At 37.5% G+C, this 24,706-nt stretch overlaps 2 protein-coding genes, 2 long non-coding RNA genes and 1 pseudogene across 6 annotated transcripts; 1 reads left to right on the plus strand and 4 right to left on the minus strand.

Annotated features, from left to right (window-relative positions):
• Positions 1-1,513: 1,513 nt before the first annotated feature.
• On the plus strand, positions 1,514-4,149 carry LOC136178131 (uncharacterized). The gene is made up of 3 exons (XR_010665470.1): positions 1,514-2,139; positions 2,274-2,314; positions 3,369-4,149. It is a non-coding gene; the product is annotated as an uncharacterized lncRNA (long non-coding RNA).
• A 3,940-nt stretch (positions 4,150-8,089) lies between these two features.
• On the minus strand, positions 8,090-12,240 carry LOC136178188 (diacylglycerol kinase zeta-like). Its single transcript, XM_065952271.1, has 6 exons — positions 12,236-12,240; positions 11,699-11,923; positions 10,486-10,585; positions 8,794-9,134; positions 8,672-8,715; positions 8,090-8,437 (listed from the first exon to the last, which is right to left on the minus strand). Exons 1-4 carry the CDS (start codon positions 12,238-12,240, stop codon positions 8,943-8,945), a joined length of 522 nt encoding a protein of 173 aa, XP_065808343.1. The 3' UTR covers positions 8,090-8,437; positions 8,672-8,715; positions 8,794-8,942.
• A 1,155-nt stretch (positions 12,241-13,395) lies between these two features.
• LOC110006200 (uncharacterized) lies at positions 13,396-17,025 on the minus strand. 3 transcript variants are annotated; one of them, XR_010665473.1, is made up of 4 exons: positions 16,795-17,025; positions 14,972-15,013; positions 14,500-14,684; positions 13,396-13,714 (listed from the first exon to the last, which is right to left on the minus strand). It is a non-coding gene; the product is annotated as an uncharacterized lncRNA (long non-coding RNA). The 3 variants fall into 3 exon arrangements; XR_010665471.1 differs by lacking the exon at positions 13,396-13,714 and having other exon boundaries at positions 13,739-14,684; XR_010665472.1 differs by lacking the exon at positions 13,396-13,714 and having other exon boundaries at positions 13,739-14,684; positions 14,943-15,013.
• Positions 17,026-17,063: 38 nt separating this feature from the next.
• Positions 17,064-20,088, minus strand: LOC109990185 (signal transducer and activator of transcription 1-like). The gene is made up of 4 exons (XM_065951680.1): positions 19,949-20,088; positions 18,034-18,136; positions 17,409-17,677; positions 17,064-17,178 (listed from the first exon to the last, which is right to left on the minus strand). Exons 2-3 carry the CDS (start codon positions 18,127-18,129, stop codon positions 17,525-17,527), a joined length of 249 nt encoding a protein of 82 aa, XP_065807752.1. The 5' UTR covers positions 18,130-18,136; positions 19,949-20,088; the 3' UTR covers positions 17,064-17,178; positions 17,409-17,524.
• On the minus strand, positions 18,277-20,355 carry LOC136178189 (signal transducer and activator of transcription 1-alpha/beta-like; annotated as a pseudogene).
• Positions 20,356-24,706: the final 4,351 nt, after the last annotated feature.

A 24,706-nucleotide genomic window follows, 5' to 3' on the forward strand; every position in this document is an offset into this window, starting at 1 on the left:
GACATGTTGAGTTTGTCTCCATGTGTTACCTCCGCAGGTTTCATCCAATCACTCATTAATGCTTTTTCTGTTGAAACGCTTCCTGTCAAAAGTGCTGAACAACTTGTAGGGATGATATTTAAAACACCTTTACAGGAAGGCTTACATATTATCAAAGATGATCATTTATGTTCATAATTACACAATGTCTCACTAGATTCTATCATTTACTTTTTTTTCAATTATTTTTTTTTGTTTTTGAACTTCACTTATATTTAAAAGTTGCCTTGTTCATTTCAGTCGTGTGTAAATACATACAAGTAGTCTGGAAATGTATCACAGACACGGCCAATACTTGATATCCTACATGTTTAATCATATGTGTCCTCATATCCCTCACTACATCAGTCCAACACCCCTTACATGCAGAACCGACCCAGGAGAGTTTTGAATTTCTGATCTTAATCAGTCTTGATAACTGTAGTATTACTGTCGCCCATTTATCGTTGAAAACATCCGTCATTAGTTGAAGTCGAGCCATTTAAGGACTGACTAGATCAACAATTACTGATGTCTTTATGCTTTTTTTTCTCCACCCAATGTATGACCTATATTTAGTTTGTTCTTGTACATGTATGTATTTACACACGACTGAAATGAACAAGGCAATGTTGAAATAAAAGTGAAGTAAATAAAAAAGTGTTGTGTGAACATGGTGGTTTATGTTATAGATTGTCATGTTAGGTTTTAGCGCTTTGTTACAAAACGTACCCCCCTTATGTAATTGTTTTTTTAATGCTGCAGGGGCGGCAGCATTTGAAATCATTTGTTATCTGTTCTTTATTGTTGATGCCTCACAAAAGGACCACGACTGAGAACTGTCATTCAGAGATGCACCCACTTTATTCCACATCTGTCCACGAGCTGTGACGTACCTCTATAACCCTCTACAAAATACTGTGAAGGATTCCGGCAATTTCAGGACTAACAGTTTGATAATTGATGTGAAGATCATTTCAAGATGGAGACTGAGCTGTCTCTGTCTGGACGTCGCATTATTAGCTCCATATTGGTGAAATGTGTGGCTGCTGTTGGTGATGTGGCTGCACGTCATGCTCACACATCCCTGAACAATAGTTTTGGATCTACTGTTTGTTTTGGGATTTTAAAGGGTAACTCCATACTTCTCTTGAAATAAAGTGTGTAAATATATATATCTGTGTTGCTGTGATGTAAAAAAGTTAACCACAGTCTGAGCCTGTTGTCACAGAAAAGAGCTTAATTACACAATGTCTCACTAGATTCTAGATTTACTCCCCTTGGAGATGATTTTAAACTGGCCTAATGTACTGCAAACAGACAGGCAGATGTGATGGTGGCGTAGAGGTTAACTAAGAGGCAGATATTCCATCTTCAATCAGGCTGGCTGTAATGTAACTTCTACACTTTACAACCATAGACTGTAAATATTACAACACAGCTCACCTGGAGGTTAACAGGTCAGGTCTAATTAACCGCTGCATTATGCATTCATATTACACTGCTGCCCTCTGCTGGCACTGGGTTACAATTACATCCAACAGTCACTACAACAGAAATGTATCCTCTTAAAGATAAAGATAAACTTTATTGATCCCCCACAGGGGAAATGTTTGCATTACAGCAGCTCAAGAAAACAGGAAACAGGAATAAAATGATTAAAAATAAAAATAAAACATATGTACATATGTACAATAAACAATGTAGACTCAATCTAATAGTTTTGTTATAAGTCTACACTAATATAAATAAAGAATAAGAATAATCTAGGCTACATAAAGATTTTTACAGAATGCATTTGCTACAAAAAAAGCCGTTCCCGCAAGATGCCGCTGAGTAACCATGGTAACACACAGTTCCTGTAAGATTCCGCTGAGTAACCATGGTAACACACAGTTCCTGTTTCCACCTGAGAGAGGGAAGTTTGTCCCAAAGCCTGCCGCTGTATTTCTACCTACACCTTGATGAAGAGCTACCTGTTGGAGAGCCCTGGTGTAGGGGTCGGTTTGAAAAAGGGTCTTAATATCGACCCCGGACCACTCGAGCGGATGACGGCTGTCCGAGTTTGGATGAAAATGCTGCGAAAAGAAGAATTGAAGACGAAGAAGAAAACACGTGTTTGTATGTTTGTATGCTAATGCTAATGCTAACTGAACCATAACAACATCGTGTGTCTGAGAGATTCAACCAAAAGTGAAGAGAAAGTTGTTGTTTGAACTCAACATTCAGGGTTTTCTTCTTGTTTCTTTGTACAGGTGTGTGCAGGTGTTTCCTCGCTCTGTGCTGTAGCTCCGAGGTAAAATGATTTTCTAAACATTACTGTTCACAGAGCTCAGAGATTAAATGTTCATCTTGATAAAGTAATATGAATAAACTTCATTTATTTCATTTAAAAAGTAAAAGCTCTTCATCCAGCCTTCTGTGTTTAATTTACTCAAAGAAACAGCAGTCTGATTCATTTATTATTTAAGTGCAGTAACCAACAACTAACCACCAGAGGGCGCCCTCTCTATATAAAGTGATTTATAAACGATATAATGCATTTATTTTAAACCTTTAACTTTAATTAGAGTTTTTGTTTTTGTGACAGTTAATTTTGTAAGTCAATAAAGTAATTTGATATTTAAGATTACATCATTGTATGCTAAATTATTTATATTAAAGCTGAATTTTTACCTTTTAGTTAATTAAATTAGTTTTTAGTTTTTCTTAATGAAAATACCACAAAACCTTTTTATTGATTTAATTGAAATGATCAATTTGATTAAATCTGCTTATTTGATTAGGATTCAAATATTTTGATATAAGAGTACATCTTACAGCTCAATGAGAGTTCAGATTAAACACATAAATGAAAATGAAACATTTAAAAGTTAAAAAGGTTGTTTAAAAATTCTTCTTCCTTGCCTTGATTTTATTAACTTTCATATGCTCATAACTCTTCTTCACCTACCTTATGTGCTCCATTATATTAAGTTTATTGATAATATCACAGATCAATTACAACTCTGAATATGTATTATATATATAAATGTATAGAGCGTTTTCTTTCCCCCCAAAGCTCGATCAGGTGAAAGGTAAACAAACTTATAGAACTTATAATATAAGATAAATCTGTTAAGATGTTTCTTAAGACCTTATACTTAATGTTTCTATATTATATTCTACATTTAAACTTTTATTTAAGTTTGCTTCAGTCTCATCCAAAAGCCTTAAAGTGAAGTTAAACACAGATAATTTACAGTGAATGATGAAACCCAGGTTTATTCCAGTCATCACAATGTTGTATAATCAAACATTTTGAGTTTTATTAACTTGATGAACTAAAATGTGTTTTTCTTCTCCAACAGGAACTCTGTCGACGTCTTCCAGGAGGACCCCTCGTCGGTGGCCGTCTTCCTGCTCAGGTAGGAGACTCAAAGCTTTCTTAATGTTGTTTTATTATGTTCCAGGTTTTAGGTCTTATAGATGTTTAGACTCAGTTATTTTAATCATTTGACTTCATCCTTTTTGATCAGCTAGAAGTCTATTTAGAGTTGAGGAACATCAGGTGTTTAATATAAAACTACATTATTATTTTTTAATCTATTAGGTATCATTAGTCGACAGCTACATAGCATTATGTTATGTTATGTTATGTTAAAGCTGATTTAAGGAGTTATGACCTCCTTTAGACATGGACATCCAGTGCTGGTATTACTTCCTGATCTAACGTTATCCTGAAGGTAGCATCAGTGTCCTGAATGTTACAGTTAACTATTTTCCCTGAAAATGATTTGAATCACTTCTCCTTTGACGGGTTAAAGAGAGTTTAACTTTTAACAGGACACTGATGCTACCTAGATCAGGAAGTAATACCAGCGCTGTGTGTCCATGTCTAAAGGAGGTCATAACTCCTTAAATCTGCTCAACATACAAAACTCAAACCTGGAACATAATAAAACAACATTAAGGAAGCTTTGAGCTCCTACCCAATGGGGGCTGGAGGATAGTGGGGGGGAAGGGGACTGGCTGGATGTAACTCCCTCACCTGTCACACCTTATTGTATTGTGCTGACGTAACGTGTACAAAACACAGAGGTCATCATGTCTGTTCAATATTTTATTGTAATAAAACTACTGCTGTGTCCATTTTGGCACATTTCTTTAGAGTGCTACTCACACGTTTAGCTGTGTTGCACGTTCCATGAATGCACGATGCTTACAAGTTATACCTCGTTGTAAAGGTGACTGATCAGGCTTTCCAACGATATAAAATACAACACCAATTAGTATTATTAAAGAGGCCAAATAATTCCAACAGTTATCAAAGCCACAGAAATCCTTCAGAATCAGCTTTACTGGCCAGGTGCATCCCAACACTCAAGGAATTTTACTTTTAATTTTACTAGTAAACTATGCTCTCTTTGTACAAAGGTATAATATTAAATATCAACAATAAACTTATAAGCAAAGACTAATATGTACAAGGCTAAATAGGATAATAGTGCAAAAGATGGTTAAGTAAACATGAGGTCATCCTTCATTTTAGAGTTGTTGCAGGACGTGACAAAGGAAGGGTATCACACATGAAACAAGGTTTAAAAGGAAGTAAATTTATTATCAAATAATCATAATTATGTAACTCAGTCATGAATGCAATGTATGGATGAGTGTAGTGTTGTAAAGTGGGAACAAAATCAAACCAGTTGGTGGAGGCCTGGGAGAAAGAGAGGGGAGACAAGTTAGACTGGAAGCCACTTATAAGCAGAGTCCTGGTGGACTCAGGTGTACCCAGGTGGACTAATGGCCTTCCTGACTCCGCCTGCTGTCTGCCAAGCCAGGAAGCCAAACAAATGCAGACAGAGGGCGTCACAGCGCCATGACAGACACTACTATGTTTATCGTTGTAACACGAGATGTTACGCCCAAGACCGCTGCATAAGCAAGTCGTGAGCTGCTGCTGAAAGCTGCTGTTTATTCTTGTCTGGACAAAATATATAGAAATATAAATCATTTATTTAACATAGATTAAACAACAAATCTTTGACTTGAACAAAACAACACACAGATCCAGCAGGAAACATCTGTCTGCATCTGTCTCTGTGGCTCAGGAGATAGATGGAGGACTTGGAGTCTGGAGGTCGTGGGTTCAAATCTTATCAGGACTCAGTGAATTTTAAAGGTGTCGGTCCTAAATGAAAGACTCCAGAGGAGAAACACAGTGAAGCACCTGCCAGTATGGATCCACAGGAAACACTCAAACACTCAAAGACAGTGACACACACACACCATTATCTTAAAGGTGTTGGTCCAAAGGAAACACTCAAGAGATCTAAGAAACATAATCAAGCATCTGTCTCTGTGGCTCAAGAGATGGAAGGAGGTCTTGGACTCTGGAGGTTGTGGGTTCAAGTCTTATCAGGACTCAGTGAATTTTAAAGTCTAACATCTGAAATGATGAAGATAAATACGCCCGGAACACATCTCATAGTGTGAAGGAATCGGTAGTGTAGTGGATAAGATTGCGGTTTCCAAACTCTGTAGATGGAGAGCCAGGGTTCAAATCCCACTGTGTCTGGTGATGGAGGATTGGAATCTTATTTTTAATTTTTAAGTGGAAATCTGAAATGACGATGATAAATACGCTCGGAACAAATCTCAAAGTAGGAAAGGAGCAGTGGCCAAGTGGAATTGTCCTGGCATCTGCAATACATACACACTGGTTCAAGTCCAGCTTCTACAGTATCAGTTCCCCCTGGTGTTTCATGAGTAACACAAGCACAGGGTGATGAAAAAGAAAATCAAGAGTGTTTGAAGTTTTGTGAACATGTCAGAGCCTTTATTTAAAAGTGTTTGATGACTTAATAAACTAAATATAGTGTACTAACCTAAATTCATTAATGGTTCATTGTTCCCACCATGACATAAGATTTGATTTATTATATATACACATGGTCAATCATATATCAGGATAATATGGTCAAAGTTAAAAGGAGCTCAAGTAAAATATGGAGCATCAGTGAAGTCACTAGAGAACTGTTTACATGGATCATTCAGGGAACAGGAAGTTATAAAGGAAACAGGAAGTTCAGGGTTCTTTCTCTAATCTGCACACAGCAAGCAGCAACAGAAATGTAAGTTCCTGTACTGAAGTTAAGGTTTAGCATTAGCATGTAGCTTAGCATTAGCAACAACTTGTATTAGTTTATTGTTTGAATTTATACAGAACTTTGGTAATGACTAAACTTCTTGTGTCTTGTAGTTTTCACTCCTTCAATCTGGTGAACAAATGAAAAGAGGAGATCATCTCTTTGCTCCCTTCAGGTGCAGCTCCTGCAATTCAAACACAAAGTTTACATTTAGTTTAGACCAACAAAGACAAAGTTTACATTTAGTTTAGACCAACAAAGTTTACATTTAGTTTAGACCAACAAAGACAAAGTTTACATTTAGTTTAGACTAACAAAGACAAAGTTTAAATTTAGTTTGAACGAACAAAGACAAAGTTTACATTTAATTTAGACCAACAAAGTTTACATTTAGTTTGAACTAACAAAGTTTACATTTAGTTTAGACCAACAAAGTTTACATTTAGTTTGAACTAACAAAGTTTACATTTAGTTTAGACCAACAAAGTTTACATTTAGTTTAGACCAACAAAGTTTACATTTAGTTTAGACTAACAAAGTTTACATTTAGTTTAGACTAACAAAGACAAAGTTTACATTTAGTTTAGACTAACAAAGTTTACATTTAGTTTGAACTAACAAAGTTTACATTTAGTTTAGACCAACAAAGTTTACATTTAGTTTAGACCAACAAAGTTTACATTTAGTTTAGACCAACAAAGACAAAGTTTACATTTAGTTTAGACCAACAAACACAAAGTTTACATTTAGTTTGAACTAACAAAGTTTACATTTAGTTTAGACCAACAAAGACAAAGTTTACATTTAGTTTAGACCAACAAAGACAAAGTTTACATTTAGTTTAGACCAACAAAGTTTACATTTAGTTTAGACTAACAAAGTTTACATTTAGTTTAGACTAACAAAGACAAAGTTTACATTTAGTTTAGACTAACAAAGATAAAGTTTACATTTAGTTTAGACTAACAAAGATAAAGTTTACATTTAGTTTAGACCAACAAAGTTTACATTTAGTTTAGACTAACAAAGACAAAGTTTACATTTAGTTTAGACCAACAAAGTTTACATTTAGTTTAGACCAACAAAGTTTACATTTAGTTTAGACTAACAAAGACAAAGTTTACATTTAGTTTAGACTAACAAAGACAAAGTTTACATTTAGTTTAGACTAACAAAGACAAAGAGGTTCCTCATGGAGGAGCACAGCATGACTCATGTGAGTAGAAATGAAAAGGTCTGGTTCATCTATCTGTAGAGAAGGTTAAAAATGTTTGACTTGAAATAAAAACTGTTTTTTTAAGTTGTTCAAGCTGTTTCAATCGTCTTCTTTGACATGTCATGACTCATCGTGTGTGTGTGTCGCTCTGACTCACCAAACTCATAACACTGAAGGCTGCAGAGAAGACAGATACGGCGGCTACATGCTAATGCTAAGCTACATGCTAATGCTAAGCCACGTGGTATGCTACATCAGATGCAATACGTCACAAATTATAACGAGGCTAATGTTAAGCTACATGCTAATGCTAAGCTACATGCTAATGCTAAGCCACGTGGTATGCTACATCAGATGCAATACGTCACAAATTATAACAAGGCTAATGTTAAGCTACATGCTAATGTTAAGCTACATGCTAATGTTAAACTTTAACTTCAGTACAGGAACTCACATTTCTGCTGCTGCACGCTGTGTGCAGATTAAAGAAAGAATCCTCAACTTCCTGTTTCCTTTATAACTTCCTGTTGATAAATCCAGAGCACTTCCTGTTAATAACCAGAGCACTTCCTGTTAATATCCAGAGCACTTCCTGTTGATAAATCCAGAGCACTTCCTGTTAATAACCAGAGCACTTCCTGTTGATAAATCCAGAGCACTTCCTGTTGATAAATCCAGAGCACTTCCTGTTGATAAATCCAGAGCACTTCCTGTTAATAACCAGAGCACTTCCTGTTAATAACCAGAGCACTTCCTGTTAATAACCAGAGCACTTCCTGTTAATAAATCCAGAGCACTTCCTGTTGATAAATCCAGAGCACTTCCTGTTGATAAATCCAGAGCTACAGATTCACAGATATAAGAAGACCGAGGAGTTCAGATGAAAAGAAACAAAGCTACATGGACAGACAGGTGATCATTCAAATGATTTCGTCTGCTTGCGTTGGATGGATGTTTCTCGATCTTCTCCTGAGTCCATTTGAACTTTTGTGATCTGTTGCTTTGGTAACCTCAGCATCGTTAACAAAAACAGGCCAATCAGAGTCCACATTTTGAAGGTCTCGGTCTGGGACTAGAAGGAAAAAACATCAAATAACTTCAGTCCCCGGTTACGACCACAACCTTCCTGGTGTTACGCTCCAAGTGAGTAAAACGTCCCCTGCACACACATATATTTGTGACTCTGTGTGGTCTTAGTGTGCTCTTGACTACAACACTACCCTCAGCTGAGTTCAGACAAGGAGGACCAAAAGCTGTTGGGTTTTTAAATGACATGACACTTTAAATGGGGGGATGAAATACTCACACCGTGTCCTGGAGGCCCTTCAGATCCTCTGATCGTTCAGCAGTCTGGACAGAAAATGTGGATGAATTGAGGACACACAGACTAATGAATAATGGAGATGTGATGTGTTAGCTGGTACATACATGAGCTTCTGTAGTGTTGCATCTTTCTCCAGCTGTCTGTCATGAGTCTGCTCCAGTAACAGGCCCTGATTCAAACAAAAAGGAGGAAAATAAAATGTATAATGTGGCCAGAGTTAATGTTGATGTCTGCTTGATAAAATCTGGCACTTCTAATTGAAGTAGTTTATGATTGTAAATGAATGAGCTCCTCCATCATCCTCTGCTGGTCTTGGATCTGGTCTCTGAGGCGGCTGAGCTGCTTGTGGTGCCTCCAGAGTTTTGTGGAGATGTACAAACGGATTTGTGTCCATCTTCTGCTCCTTGAGTTTGTCAGCCAGACTCTGTTGGTTGATCTCATCATCCTGTGAATTATTACAAGAAAAGGACATCAAGTAATAAGAATTGAGAAAATGAAAGTATTTGTATTTAGAATCTTTAAGCAGGTTGTCTTCAAACTGTGCTTCTAATGTTGTGTCTTGTCTTTGACTTTAGTCTATTCTTGTCATCCAGCTGTTTGTACAGGTTGCTCCTCCTCGTATTTGCTCCGCTCGTGGCAACAATATTATTTGACTTTTCTTTCACAAAGGTAAGAAGTATTTTCAGATGAAAAAAACAGTTAGTTAATTTAAAATGAGTAATGTATCAGAATGGCCCATTTACTTTTCACATATTGTTCAATCCTAGCTGTAAATGAGCCATAGATGCTCCTAAACTAAAAGTCTGTGATAGTCCTTTTTAACTTGTAAATGTTTCCTTTTAATTTATGTTTAATCTAAACTAGCTCAATGAGCTGTAAGAAAAAATAAATAAAAATAAAAATAAAAATAAATTCAAACAAATTAATCATTTCAATTAAATCAATAAAAAGGTTTGTGGTATTTTCATTTAGAAAACCAAACGACAATAAACTAATTAAATTGGTTAAAAGTTTGAAAAGTAAAATGAAAGCTACTAGGAAAAGGTCTAAGGTAAAAAAGCAGCTTTAATATAAATAATTTAGCAAACAATGATGTAAGACTCTAATTAAAATGTATAGGTTTAAAATAAATGCATTATATCGTTTATAAATCACTTTATATGGAGAGGGCGCCCTCTGGTGGTTAGTTGTTGGTTACTGCACTTAAATAATAAATGAATCAGACTGCTGTTTCTTTGAGTAAATCAAACACAGAAGGCTGGATGAAGAGATTGTTGTCTTAGTTTACCTGTTAGCTTTTTTGGTTGACTTGTTAGCTGTTGTTTTATTTACCTTTTAGCTGTTGTTTTATTTACCTTTTAGATGTTGTTTAGTTTTATTTACCTTTTAGCTGTTGTTTTATTTACCTTTTAGATGTTGTTTTATTTACCTTTTAGCTGTTGTTTTATTTACCTTTTAGATGTTGTTTAGTTTTATTTACCTTTTAGATGTTGTTTTATTTACCTTTTAGATGTTGTTTTATTTACCTTTTAGCTGTTGTTTAGTTTTATTTACCTTTTAGCTGTTGTTTAGTTTTATTTACCTTTTAGCTGTTGTTTTATTTACCTTTTAGCTGTTGTTTTATTTACCTTTTAGCTGTTGTTTTATTTACCTTTTAGATGTTGTTTTATTTACCTTTTAGCTGTTGTTTTATTTACCTTTTAGATGTTGTTTTATTTACCTTTTAGCTGTTGTTTAGTTTTATTTACCTTTGAGCTGTTGTTTTAATTACCTTTTACCTTACAGCTGAACTGTACCTGTAGGTCTGTCTTGATGAGCGAGGCTCCTGCTTGGACCAGATAATGACAGATAGTTCTTTGAGACAGGGACGCAGCTCGGTGAAGGACCGTCTCCCCCCTGGTCAACAGGAGAGAGAGAGAGAGAGCGCGTCAGATTACAGCATCTGACAACATCACCCGAGGAACAGACATCAACAGTGGCCCCCCTGCTGCTTCTTTTGGTGTCTTGTGTTTATGATGGCACATATATCATCACATATAGACTGAACAGAGATCAGAGCACAGATACAGACACAGGCAGTTTGAAAGCATCATCATCTACACTCTGTTAACATTTAAATAAAGTGTTTAGCATTTTAAAAACCTCATGGTTTCAGTTCAATGTTAGATGTTTTCAAGCACAAATATAATCTGTACTTACTGCAGTTTTTCTGTAACCACTAAAAACTACTTAAAAGGCCGGGTTGATGATTTTCTCCAGATCCACTTTTTAAGATTGTGGTTGAAATTGTCTTTTGGTCCTGACAATGCAGGCAATGAGCTGAGGTCTGCTTCTGGGGTGGGTGCAGACGCAGCACTGAGGGAATGCTACTTTGAGAAAATGACCGACCCTGCCTTTAACCCAGACAAGACTCTCTCTTACCTGCTTTTTGTGTCTTCAGATAACATTTGGATTGAGTTGGCGCTCTACAAAATAAAGATTGATTGAACTGACTTATTGTTTTACAAGCCTGTCATTGAAAGTTTCCCATTTATTCAAACACTAAAATACAGAAAGAAAAAAACATCATATTCCTATTTTGAAACAAACTACATACATTCATTAATGGTAAAAAAAAATAAAAGAACTACTAAGGATTCTTTAAATGAGCTACACATGGTGCAATGGCACCCCCTGTTGGCCTGTCAGAGATTGCTACAGGAAGTGACTCATCAAGCCCTGCCTATAAAGGAAGCAGGAAGTTAAGGGTTCCTTCTTTCATCTTCAAGGCTGCACACAGCAGGCAGCAACAGAAATGTAAGTTTCTTCACTGGACTGAAGTTAACAACTGAGCTTTCTTTTGTCGTGTATTAGTTTATTGTTTATTGTAGAACTTTAGTTATGACTAAACTAAATGTTCTTGTGTCTTGTAGTTTTCACTCCTTATTCAATCTGGTGAATAAATGAAAAGAGGAGTTTGTCTGACTGTCAACCTACGAGCACCAAACACGTGGAGGACTGTACACACACCTGTGGAGGATGTAGAGGACCATCTCTTTGCTTCCTGCACTGGCAGCGTGATGACGTAACCTGCAGCCGGACGAGTCGAGTGACGTCAGGTCGGCTCCCTCCAGGTGGGGCTCCCTCCAGGTGGGGCTCCCTCCAGGTGGGGCTCCCTCCAGGTGGGGCTCCCTCCAGGTGGGGCTCCCTCCAGGTGGGGCTCCCTCCAGGTGGGGCTCCCTCCAGGTGCGGCTCCTGCAGATGATGATTCAATTCAGAGACACATGTGAGTATGTAGAAATGAGGTGCAAAGGTCTGTAGTGAGAGATGAAACTGTCACTCACCTTCTTTAAGTCCTTGTTCTTCACACACTCAACCAGCAGCTCTAGAGAGAGAGGATGTTAAAAACCACAGATAATTAAAGTTATTATCAGTGTTCTGTATGATGAGCTTCAAGGTCCTCAAAAGGATTTGATTGACTTCTCCTTTTGGGTGACAGATTTATCGGCTAACAATAAACATGTAAACTACTTCAACTAAATAAAACACAGCTGGCAGATAACCAACGACATTAAGGATTAATGCACTACAGCTGAACCTGATCACAGATGTAACACCTCTCTCTCTCTCTCACAAAAGAACAGGCCCAATGTGACATGATGAACAGACTTAATGTTAACTTTCATGAATCAGTCCAGTTTTATTCACTTGTCTCCAAACACTTTACAATAACTAACATTTGGTAAGTTTAAACTAATTGTGATGTCTTTTTTTGTTGTAACTTTTAGGGGCAGCCTGACCAAAACAAGACAAAGAGCTGTTAACATGTATGCTACACCACGCTGCCTCACCTGCTTCCTTCAACATTTGGTGAGTATTTTTCTTGGCTCTTGTGTTTATTTTAACAGTTTCAGTCACATAGTCATATTCTTCATTTTATTCGTAGGGCAAAATTTACATGATGCTACAAACTTCTAAATTTTAATTGTAACACTCTCTTTGATGTAGATGTAGAGATTCTTTTGATTTAAATTATTAAAAATTAGTAATGTATCTGAATGGCTTATTTTACAATCCTAGCTGTAAATTACCTGTAGATGCAACCTGAAATGAACTTTAAACCCTGATGTCTTTGTTTCTTATATTCCAGGTGTTTCCTCGCTCTGAACTCTGAAGAGTAGGATCTGTGCTGCAGCTGGAAGGATTTTCTTTAGATTAAAGTTTACTTGTTAGCTGTTTTAGTTTTCTTTCAGTCATAGTTTGTTGTTCTTATCTTTCAGATATAGATTTAGTTTTAAGTCTGGTTTCTTTCATTTTCAGTTTTCTCTTAACACACTTCAATAATACAATTTTAAAGTCTTAATTTGTTTTATGTTTGTGTTGTCAGCATCTTTAATTCCTAATGGATGTTTTGTTGTAGTTGTTTCCTTCTTTGTTAATCAGCTGTGATATTTGTTTTCATTTGAAGTTTAGATATTTTTTAACATTTGATAAATTTCCATTAGGAAACATGTTTACTGGGTAGATAACCAGACAAGTTTCCTCAGAACAATGAAACCTGTAAGCTACTATAAATAAAACACACCTGGCAAATAACCAGAACATAATTACAGAAGTCACTGATGCAGAATGGACAGCAGTAGTTTTATTACAATAAAACATTGAACAGACAAGACCTGTTTTTTGTACATGTTACATAAGCACAATACAATAAGGCGTCACTGGCGTCCCCATTGGGTAGGAGCTCAACGCTTTCTTAATGTTGTTTTATTATGTTCCAGGTTTAGGTCGTATAAATGCTTAGACTCAGTTATTTTAATCATTACATCCTTGTTAAAGTGGAGGAACATCAGGTGTTTAATGAAGTAAGGATTATAAAAATGAAGTATTTCATTAAACACCTGATGATCCTCCACTCCAAAAAGGATGAAATGATTAAAATAACTGAGTCTAAACATCTATAAGACCTAAAACCTGGAACATAATAAAACAACATTAAGAAAGCTTTGAGTCTCCTACCTGAGCAGGAAGATGTCGACAGAGTTCCTGTTGGAAAAGAAAAACACATTTTAGTTCATCAAGTTAATAAAACTCAGAAAATGTTTGATTATAAAACATTATGATGACTGGAATAAACCTGAGTTTCATCATTCACTAAATTATCTGTGTTTAACTTCACTTTAAGGCTTTTCTATGAGACTGAAGCAAACTTGAATAAAAGTTTAAATGTAGAATATAATATAGAAACATTAAGTATAAGGTCTTCAGAAACATCTTTACCATACATTAACTGTCACAAGAACAAAGACTCTAATTAAAGTTGAAGGTTTAAAATAAATTAATCAGACTGTTGTTTCTTTGAGTTTGAATTAAACACAGAAAGCTGGATTAAAAACTTTTACTCTTAAATTAAATAAAGAAGTTTATTCATATTACTTTATCAAGATTAACATTTAATCTCTGAGCTCTGTGAACAGTAATGTTTAGAAAATCATTTTACCTCGGATTAACTAATTTACATATTAGTCAATAAATTTAAATTGAGGTTATTGTTTTATTTAAACTCTTCAATCTGATATTAGTTTAAATTATAAGTTTTGTTTTTAAAGTTTACTTTTACCCGGTGTTTAAACAATTAGTTTAACAGGAGAAAACAAGTTCAAAAGTGACCTTCATAATGTTGATAAATGTTATCATCATCTTACTTTGACGATGTTTCCTCTTAACAAACATTTAGCATGAGCATTAGCCCACGTGTTAGCATTAGCATACAGCCCCACGTGTTTCTATTTTGTGGCTTTTCACACAAAACTGAACTTTTAAAGACTCACTGAGTATCTAGACTTCATCTCTCCTTCCCCGGCTCCTTCTTCTTCCACCGCTTTGATCCACAGCCAGGCTGCCCGCGGTCCGCACCGCTTACCTGCTCGAAACAATGACATACACACCTGAGAACACCTGAACACACCTGGGCGTGATTACCGGAAGCTTCAACCGGAAGTGTCGCAGAAAGTTTCTATGGAAGAAACGAAAAAGTTATAAATAAGAGGACACAAAAACAAGACTAAGTCAAAAATCAAATGTTTTACTGATAAAAAATATTTATTAATGTAATTTACTTGTTTTTATGTTTTATTAAACTTTGAACTCTTGGTAACCAAGCAACATGAGAAAGTCAAACTCGGGTCACCATGGTAACTAACTGCATTCGTTAGCAGGGGACGAAGCTAACCTGTTTTCCGGTCTTTAGGACACTGACTGAATTGTTACTCACAGATAAATTCACTGCTGAATGATGTTTACCTCCAGTTTCTCTCTTCCTCTCCCTGTCGTTCTCCAAAGTGTCTAAGAAGCAGAGAAATGAAGACACGGGATGAGTGAAAACTTTGTACTGAAGCTCCGAAGTTAGTTTGAGATACTAATGTGTAAAGATGGAGTTTAAAGGTGAAACTGCGCCCTCCTGTGGTCACTCTGTGAATTACTGCATTTGGAAGTTTTGTTTTTTCACCTTTCTTGTTCTAGATACAAATTCAAACTGCTTTCTTTGTTTTATTTCTTTATAAATAAATGTGACTTGACTTAATCACAGATAACATATTTTTTTAATTATAAAAAGCAACTGTTTACTGCTTATGTTAATTAAAATCCATTGTCTGTTAATCACACATGCATGTTAGTCTCTCAAAGAATCTGAAGTGTAACTTCATTGATTGCATATTCTTGTGTACGTTGGAGCATTTCACTGAGGAAGAAAGCAGATTGTGTTCCCATGACATATTAGGCAATATATTTTTCTTATTTTCTTATTAGTGGTAGATAATTAAAGACTACAAGAAACAAGTTTCCTCAAAATGAAAGAAAACAGACAATGAAAGCTGTAAACTACTATAACTAAATAAAACACAGCTGGCAGATAAGGGTTTTTGTTTTGAATCCACGTCTTTTTAAGCCTTTTCTGCCTCGTAATTATCGTGCAAAAATATAAATTCTTTGACTTCCAAGTAGAGTGAATGTAATCACTCAAATGTGTCTAGAAGGTGACTGGTTACTGCACTGACCTGTATCTAACTTAAAAGTAGTGAGGGTTTTTACCACACCTCTAAGAGCAGATAAAATGATCATCAGAGTTCAACCACTGACGAAACAAAGACACTGAAAGAGAGTACAGAAAGAAGACTTGGATGAAATGAAGAAACTTCTCAGTTGACAGTTTTGGTCTCACTCCAAGTCTGCACTCAGAAAGAAGAAAAGAATTGATTTGCTTTCTTCAGAAGAAAAAAAAGAAAAGAGAGTGTTGCTTACAATCAGAGGACAGGTTATTCTGTCTTAGTCTGTCTTAGACAGACCCCTTTAAAAGACAGACTAAAGGGGTTTCACACTTGCAGAAAACTCCTGATATTTGCAGGAGGAGCTGTATGTGTGAATGTAAATGGCCAAACTTTTCATTTGGACTTCACCCAGAGTTTCTCCTGCCAGAACCCTACTGTAGTATTCTTTTCAGCAGTTAGTCAGAGTGAGCTGATGTGAGAACACAGCAGAATATTATCTGGAATATTCACCTCGGGCCAATGGGAGGGGGAGTGATGTTTATATCCTGTGACTGCTGCTCGACCACAGACTGTCTGCACGCCACCTCTACCATCTCCGTGCTCTAATGAACCTGCTGCTGCATGTTTCCTGTTCTCCAGTTTGTTCTTCTCCACTCTTTAGTTCACATTGTGATTCTGTTCAACTACACGTAGCATTGATTTAAAGACAAATATTCTCATTATAGCATCGTATACCTCAGGAGACCCCTCGCCGCCCCCCCTCCTGTTTGACAGTTGTAGTCCCCAGCTGTGAGGTGGATATGTGAACAACCAGATCAGGAGAATCTCTGGAGCAGTCCTCCTGTAATGATCTAGATATTTTCAGGAGTGCAGATGTGAAAACGACTTAAATTTACGCCTTTGCATGTAGAACAGTTAAATTCATGCAACTGGAGGACATGTTTAGATTTTTATACTTTCTGATTCATATTTCTTTCTCTGTATGTTAGATGTCATGCATGCAACAACACATAAAGAAAATGACACTTAAGCTGATGCACTATTCAGTGTAGAGAAACAAACTGAGGCTGCCTCTACCTGAACATCAAACTCTTCAAATCCAAGCAGATTGTTGGTCTGAGCAGAGCAAGAGGAAGAAAAAACACACAGCAAAACTTAGCTCCCATTACTGGCCAAACCCCATAAAAACATCTCCAAATTTAAGCTTTGGTTACTGGTTTGTGACACAACAATACTTGAAGCAACTGCATTTAAGATCAATAAGGACAAAATAACAGATAAATACAGACAGAGTAAAGCTGGGTTTACTTTTCTACTTTTCTACGTTTTACTGTGGAACCAGAACACTTACTCTCTGTGTGAGCAGAGAGGGTTCTCTGGGATGTTCTCTGCAGCCGTCACTTTCTAGTGACAGATGATGTCGAGCAGAGAGACGACTGACAGCTCCTTCTTCTCGTACGGCTCCACAGAGTGAAAGAGAGAGAGAGGGAGTAGACAACTGTTCTTCAATTTAAAGATCAGAAAATGTCAGATACTGAGTGAAAGGTTTTGGGGGTAGCACAGCACGACCTATCTGAGCATATTGTATGTTTTTGGTTTAATGCTGGTGCTAAAGGGCGATATCTACTGGATCAAAGAGTTTCACATTCTTCCTTTACATAAGACATAAACAACATCAGTCCTTCACTCACTGCAGAGGTCGTATTCCATCCAGGTAAAGGTGATGGCTCCCTCTCTGCTGCTCTCACTGAACCTGAGCAGGAAGGTCCCGGGACACTTATCACTGAGCAGAGCCTTCTCCCTCTCCTTACTGATGAAGCCCATGATGGAGTTTGTCAGCCAGCATGTTGAGCTGCTCCTGGTTCAGGCCTCGCTTGGTGACGGAGGAGAACTGCCAGCTGAGGAGCTCGGACAGCTGAGACCACTTGGCCTGCGGAGCGCTGAGGAAGAACTTCAGATTCTGAGGGAGAGGAGAGGAAAGAAGAAGAGATGGAAACACAAAAAGTCAAACCATTTGGTTTATAGAACTCTGATCTTTTAGCAAAACTTCAGTTAAAGACACTCTGTTACGAATAGAAGACCTTTATTCAAAACCTTACTTAATATAAAAAGCACAGGCATCAAAATATACTCAAAAGACCAACCGTAAAACAGCTATACACGCGTCAACATTCAGATTGTATTAATGGTCTGTTTATGAATTTAAGGTGGCAGCTGTGAAACTTGTTTAAATCATTAAGTTATCACCTGATTGTATGTTTGATATTTGTGATAAGTAAACATCTGTAATCATCAATGAGAGTCCTGGTTGTGTACCCTGGGCTCGGAGGTCAGCATGTTGTACCAGAGGATGGAGGCCCAGCCGCTGGGCAGCTGACAGACGTTAGAGATGACAACAACAGGCAGGGACATTGTTGGCCTACAACAACAAAAACAGCAACAAACATCAGGAAATAATCATAAACAAACTCATAAACTCTATAGTTTGACTGTAGTTACCAATCCTGTCCACTAGATGGCAGCCAAACTATGCTGTTTCATTTAACATCCAATATTTCCCTACTTCCGTTCGGGGTCGATGGGGACAGTGTACCAACGATTTGTAGTCTAAAAATAAGACCATTTTAGTTTAAATTAAATAAATACCTTTGATTGTCGACAGAATAGCTAATGCTTCATTTTTCAAGACATATATGAGCTAACTACGCTCTCAAGAGTGGGAAAAAATAAAATGTTTTTTAAAACACAAATGTAGTTCCACATTTTGTCCATTGGGGGCAGTATAAACACAACAAGCAGTGTAAAGATGGAGAATCTGGAAGATTTACTCTTAGTGAAAACACATTTAAAATAAAAGCTTCAAACACTTTAAATTATAATCAAAATATTTTTTATGACACACACACACACACACACACACACACACACACACACACACACACACACACACACACACACACACACACACACACACACACGTATCTATAACAGGATTTTGTCCAGTACCAGAAGCTCACTGCAGGGGATTTATGTATGAAAGTCTGTCGTCTAATCTAAAGTGTGTCACATTGATAGATGAAGCAGACACACTCTGCTATACTAGAAATAGTATAGATTTTAATGTAGTGCAATATTGATTCAATTAGTTTAAGGGTTAAAAAAAATTCTAAATTATTTTTCCTGATATTATTATTCCTGAGACTTGGCAGGTAGAAAAACTGTGTTTTTAAAAGTGTAAAAGTATTTCTCTTCCCTGCACATGTTTCTGGTAAATTCATTCATTTACACATTGTAGAGATGTTATTACTTCTACTTAAATTTACACTTTTCATTCTACACACTGACTTGGTGTTTCTAGGATGTACAGAAGAGATTGTACGGGCCCATCTGGCGCTCCAGGTTCGGTCCGTTTGACATCGTTAATGTGGCGACTCCAGAGCTCATAGCTCAGGTAATCCGACAGGAGGGTCGGCACCCAGTTAACATTTACTAATGTGCTTTGAATATTTTACTCACTGATATTCATAAAGGTTGAATGTTATAGTTATTGTTTAACCTTTATTTTACTGTGTAATTTTACATTATTGTATTTTTTTACATTATTGTATTTTTTTTATTTAAATGATGTAAATATGTTTGATCTGTTTTTAACTTCTATTTTTATTTTTTATAATTATATTCCCGTCCCCTGTTTTCTGGAGCTGCTGTAATGCACAAATTTCCCCCACGGGGATCAATAAAGTTTATCTTTATCTTTATACTCGAAAGATCATTGAGGGGCAACCCTCATTTACAATGACATCGAGTAATTGCAGAAATAATTTAAAACAGACATTAAATCAAAAATAAAAACAGGGGACAGATAATACAAGACTGCTAAAATCAGTCTACAAAAGGCTAAACTGTACTAAGATAATTAAGCGAGTACAAAGCTGCAATAAAAAAACACACTTATGTAAAACAGTTACAAACAGAGGTTGGGAGGCTTAAAATCAGGTTTCTAAAATGCCCAAAAGGTAAGAGTTCATTTCCCTCAAGAAGATGCTGTATGTTGTTCCATGAGTCCGGTGCAGAATGAGAAAAAGCAGATTTTCCCAGTTCCGATCTGACTCGAGGAACATTGAACAGTAAACGTCTTGAGGAACGTGTCTGGTAACGCCCAGTCGAGAGATGGATAAGTTCTGTCAAAATGTGATCATTACATGACAGGGGGCATTATAAATGTTCTCACCTGTAGGTTCCTCTTAATCTCGCGGATGTTGTGTTGTAGCAGGAAGTTGTTTTCCAGGGCGAAGCGGCTATGTTGGTCGTCGAGCTGAGCCAGGAGGTCGTGGAACTGAACTGTGGCTAAGGAATCCTGCATCGCCACTGTGTCCCTGAAGAGGCACGGAGCACAAGACAAATGAGGCTCTGATCTCTATTCTTGAAAAGTAAAAACTTTTGTTCTACTTTACAAAAAAAACCCTCTCACCAGTCGATGCTCTCGATCTACTTGCTCAGGTATTGCCTGATGTCCATGGGGAACGAGTCATCGTAAAGCTGCTCCACCTGCTCCAGGTACTTGCAGTCCAGCATCTGAAGCTGGTTCCACTGCGCCATCTTCTGGTGAACAAAAGCAGATTCATTCAGTGTTAAGAGCTCGGACTTAAAGATTCGTTTAGGTACATTCCTTTTTTAAAAAGGTTGAATAAAAAGTAGAACTCAGAGGAAAAATAATAATCTGTGTGAACTCTAAAATAAAGAAACTATTTAAGGTTTACGCAATGTCTGAAATTATGATTATTGTTGGAGCTATTTAATTGGGCATAAAATTAGTTTTTGTATTTAGTTTACTAATATTTGGGTGGTGTTGTTTATTTAATTATTCTACACGTTTTTTTTTATTTAAAGAAAGACTTTGGGTAACGTTTTCTTTTTTGCTAGTTATTTGTTTAGTACATTTAGTTTCGTATTAGTATTTTGTTAGGTATTTGGTGTAATACTGTGGGCACCGGAGATTATTTAAGTCAGAGGCAGGTGGAGGACCGGCATGCACCTGGGTTGGCCTATTGTTTTTTATCAGGTCAAGAGAGGCAGCGGATTTTAGATGGATGAACGGCACAGATTGTTTTATTCAAACTTTTGGAATCAGCGTCAGAAGGAAACCGGCTTCTGGCCCAGATCGACACAACGTTCAGCCTCCTCACAAGAAACTGGTATGTGACACGACTGCTGTATTGGAAAATGGCCAAACGATTGGAGTTTGAATGTCAGTGTTTTCACGTTAAAGTGCCAAGTTTATGAAGTTTGAGGAGTTGGACGGCGCAGAACCGCCGCGTGTTATTTTTACGCAACACTTTTACGCAAGACTGTCGGCTGCTTCCATTGACAATTAACCCGACTGCAGAGTGTGTCTTTGTGTTGAAAACTGGATCTGATCGGCCAATAAACCAGTTATGTTGGTCGAAAGCTTTTGGCCTGCTTTTCTGTCTCATTGTGGATGTTGATTGCTGCGCAACAAGCAGTTTAAAACAAAACAAAAAAAAACGCTAACATGGATGATGTTGCTGTAAATGATGTTGAAATGTCGTCAACTAAAAGAAACATTAAAATCACTTCTAAAGGCTTGTGCTTCTACACACAAATGTGCCAGGAAAAAAGGAGTGCAAAATGTAAACAAGCCAAGAAGTGTGGAGAAAAAATTTGCCTGTTAATGGAGTCAAGTGAAAATGTCAATTCTGTCAACTCCGAGCTTGTCACGTTCATTCAGTGTCATCAAGATGCAGCTCACATGCACGAAGCTTTAATCAAGCTGCCCTTGCCACAAGATGAACTGACAAAACAAAGTAAATACTTCGAAGAAAAAATGACAAAGTTCGGTGAATTCACAAAAGGGGTTAAAAACTGGCTGCCTGAAAAGGGTCATCCTTATGTGACAGAAAGAGACACTCCCGACGAAAAGGATTTTGCAGATGATATAAACCCTGAAGACAGTGCTACTAATGTGTCACGTGTAAAATCAAATTCTGTGAGGACTCGTTCTCATTCATCACGGACCTCATCAGCCTCTTCTGCACGCATTAAAGCCAAGGTCAACAAGGCAGCTCTAAATGAGCGTGTTGCTGCTTTAAAAACGAAACATGAAATAGAAGCTCAAGAGGAAAAGCTGAGGAGAGAAAAGGAACAACTGGAACTTGAAACGGAACTGGCTGTAACAAATGCAAAGCTTCAGGTCTTGGAAATAAATTCATCAGAGTGTGGCTCAAAATATTCAGATGGCATGAAGTCTTACTTTAAAAGGAACTATTCTCAAAAGGTCAGTGCATTAAATCCCAATGCTGACACCTTTGCACCAGTAATTGAAGAAAATGTTAATGTTATTGCTGGACTTGATACCATCTCTCATCCACAAGATGTTAAGCACAAACAAAGACAAGAAACACAAAAGGATGAGATGTTACAGCTTCATGCTCCAGTAAAAGTGACTGAAAGTGCTAATGAACATCAAACAGGACTTGTATGTAAGCAGACTGACAACTATCAGAATGACATTGTAAACATAATGCAGAGACAAAATGATATTACTTCTCTGCTGGTCCAGCAAAATCTGAGTTCTATTCTCCCATCAAGAAACATCCCGGTATTTGATGGAGACCCTCTTCAATACAAGTCTTTCATAAGAGCTTTTGACAATGCAGTGGAGGAGAAAACAGCCAATTGGAGCGACTGCTTGCATTTTCTCGAACAGTACACCAGGGGGCAACCAAGGGACTTGGTGCACAGCTGTCAACATCTGCCTTCAGAAATTGGATACCATAGAGCCAAAGGTCTTTTAGCAGAGCATTTTGGAAATGAATACAAAATTGCAGCTGCCTATATGGATAAGATTCACAACTGGCCACCTGTTAAAAGTGAGAATACTAAAGCGCTACAATCATTCTCACTGTTTCTTCGAGGATGCTCAAATCTAACGGAGCGAATGATGCAAATGAAGGAATTGGACTTACCTTTTAACATGAGGAGCATCATCTTAAAACTGCCTTACAAATTCAGGGAAAGATGGAGAAGTGTTGCATGTGATCTTCAAGAGCGTAGTGGCCGCAGAGCAATGTTTATTGATCTTGTTGGCTTCATTGAAAAGCAAGTTAGAGTTGCCTCAGACCCACTTTTTGGCAACATTCAGGACTCACAAACCACCAACTCCAAGGTCTCCAACGCTAAATATTCACAGCAATGTCACTGCAGTAAAGGAAGGAGTCATTACTCATTATGCAGGAAACAAGACCAAGTCCTCGTCTCTTTATAACTGTCTGTTTTGCACAAAAGGTAACCACACATTGGAAAAATGCTTTCAGTTTAAAGGTAAACTACATCGTGATAAGATTAATTTCATGAAAGAAAAGGGAGTTTGTTTTGGTTGCCTGAAAGTAGGCCACACAAGCAAAGACTGCAGGAGTCGTTTGGATTGCGACGTGTGTCACCAAAAGCACCCAGGAGTCCTTCATATCGAGCGGCAGGATAAAGGCACATCCTCCGAACAATCACAACAGTCCGTGAGCCATTCAAGTGTTTCTACTGTCATGTCTCAGACCTGTGGCCATATTGGGGCTGGTGGTGAAGACGATTCAATCGTTTCTATTGTTGCTGTCAAAGTTAAGAGCCAGAGGAGTAATAGAACTGTGCAAACATACGCCTTTTTGGATCCAGGAAGTTCAGGAACATCCTGCACGGAGAACCTGGCAAGAAAATTGAACCTGAAAGGTAAAAGGACAAGTGTTTTGTTGAGAACAATGGGACAAAGGAAGATTGTAAATGCTCATGTTCTGTCAGATCTTGCAGTGTCTGCTGTAAATGCAGATGATTTCATTCAGTTACCTGATGTTTTAACACAAAAGACCATGCCTGTTTCTTCACTGAATGTCCCACGACAAGAGGATCTTGTTCAATGGTCTTATCTAAAGGATGTAGAGCTCCATGACATTGATGCTGGAGTGGATCTTCTCATTGGTACTGATGCCCCTAAAGTATTGGAGCCTTGGGAGCTGATAAACAGTCAGGATGAAGGACCCTACGCAGTAAGAACCAGGATCGGTTGGGTCATTAATGGTCCTCTTCGAGGTGGAAGCAATAGGAGCAAGAGTGGCTGCCCTGCTGTAACTGTTAAACAGTACAACCATGATTTTAATGAGAGATTGTCAGAAGAGCAAATTGAAATGTCCAGAGAAGACATTAAGTTCATGAATGTTGTGAGCAGCACAGCTCAATGTATTGGAGGTCATTACTGTGTTGACTTACCTTTCAAACAGGAAAACCCTTTCTAACCAGACAGTCGATGTGTGGCAGAACAGCGCCTCCAGTGCCTGAAAAGAAAATTTCACAAAAACAGCTCATTCAAGGAGGATGAGCAACGAAGGAGTAAGGAAAACAGGCGATTCCACACTTTTGTGGCAAACAGAACTGCCATCATCAGAGAAGCAGTAGATGTTGATCAGTGGAGATATGTGGCTTCAAAAGAGAATCCCGCAGATGAAGCATCGAGAGGATTGAAAACTGAGGATTTCCTGAAAGGCAGGAGATGGATAAATGGACCTGAGTTCCTCTCTAGGTCAAAGGAGGAGTGGCCTAAGCTTGAGGAGCTTGATGTGATTTCTGCAGGTGACCCAGAGGTCAAAAGGGACTTGGCAGTGAATGTTATTGTCAAGGATGTGGAAAATGCCACCAACCACCTGATCTGTTACTTTTCATCCTGGATTAAGTTAAAATCATCTGTAGCTTGGTTTCTAAAGGTCAAGGAAGTTCTAATGATGTTGGTACAGAAGAGAAAAGAGTGTTGTGCTTCTGCAAGCCTCAATCAAGACAATCTACAGATTCAAGAGCATCCAGTGGAAAAAAGAATTAAGAGTTTTAAAGTCACACTCAAGGGACAAAGTCTGACTCCCGAAGATCTTGCAAAAGCAGAGCAGTCAATCGTTCAGCATGTGCAAAGACAACATTACAAAGCTGAAATCAC

Source organism: Labrus bergylta, chromosome 24 (assembly GCF_963930695.1).
Source record: "Labrus bergylta chromosome 24, fLabBer1.1, whole genome shotgun sequence".
NCBI lineage: Eukaryota > Metazoa > Chordata > Actinopteri > Labriformes > Labridae > Labrus > Labrus bergylta.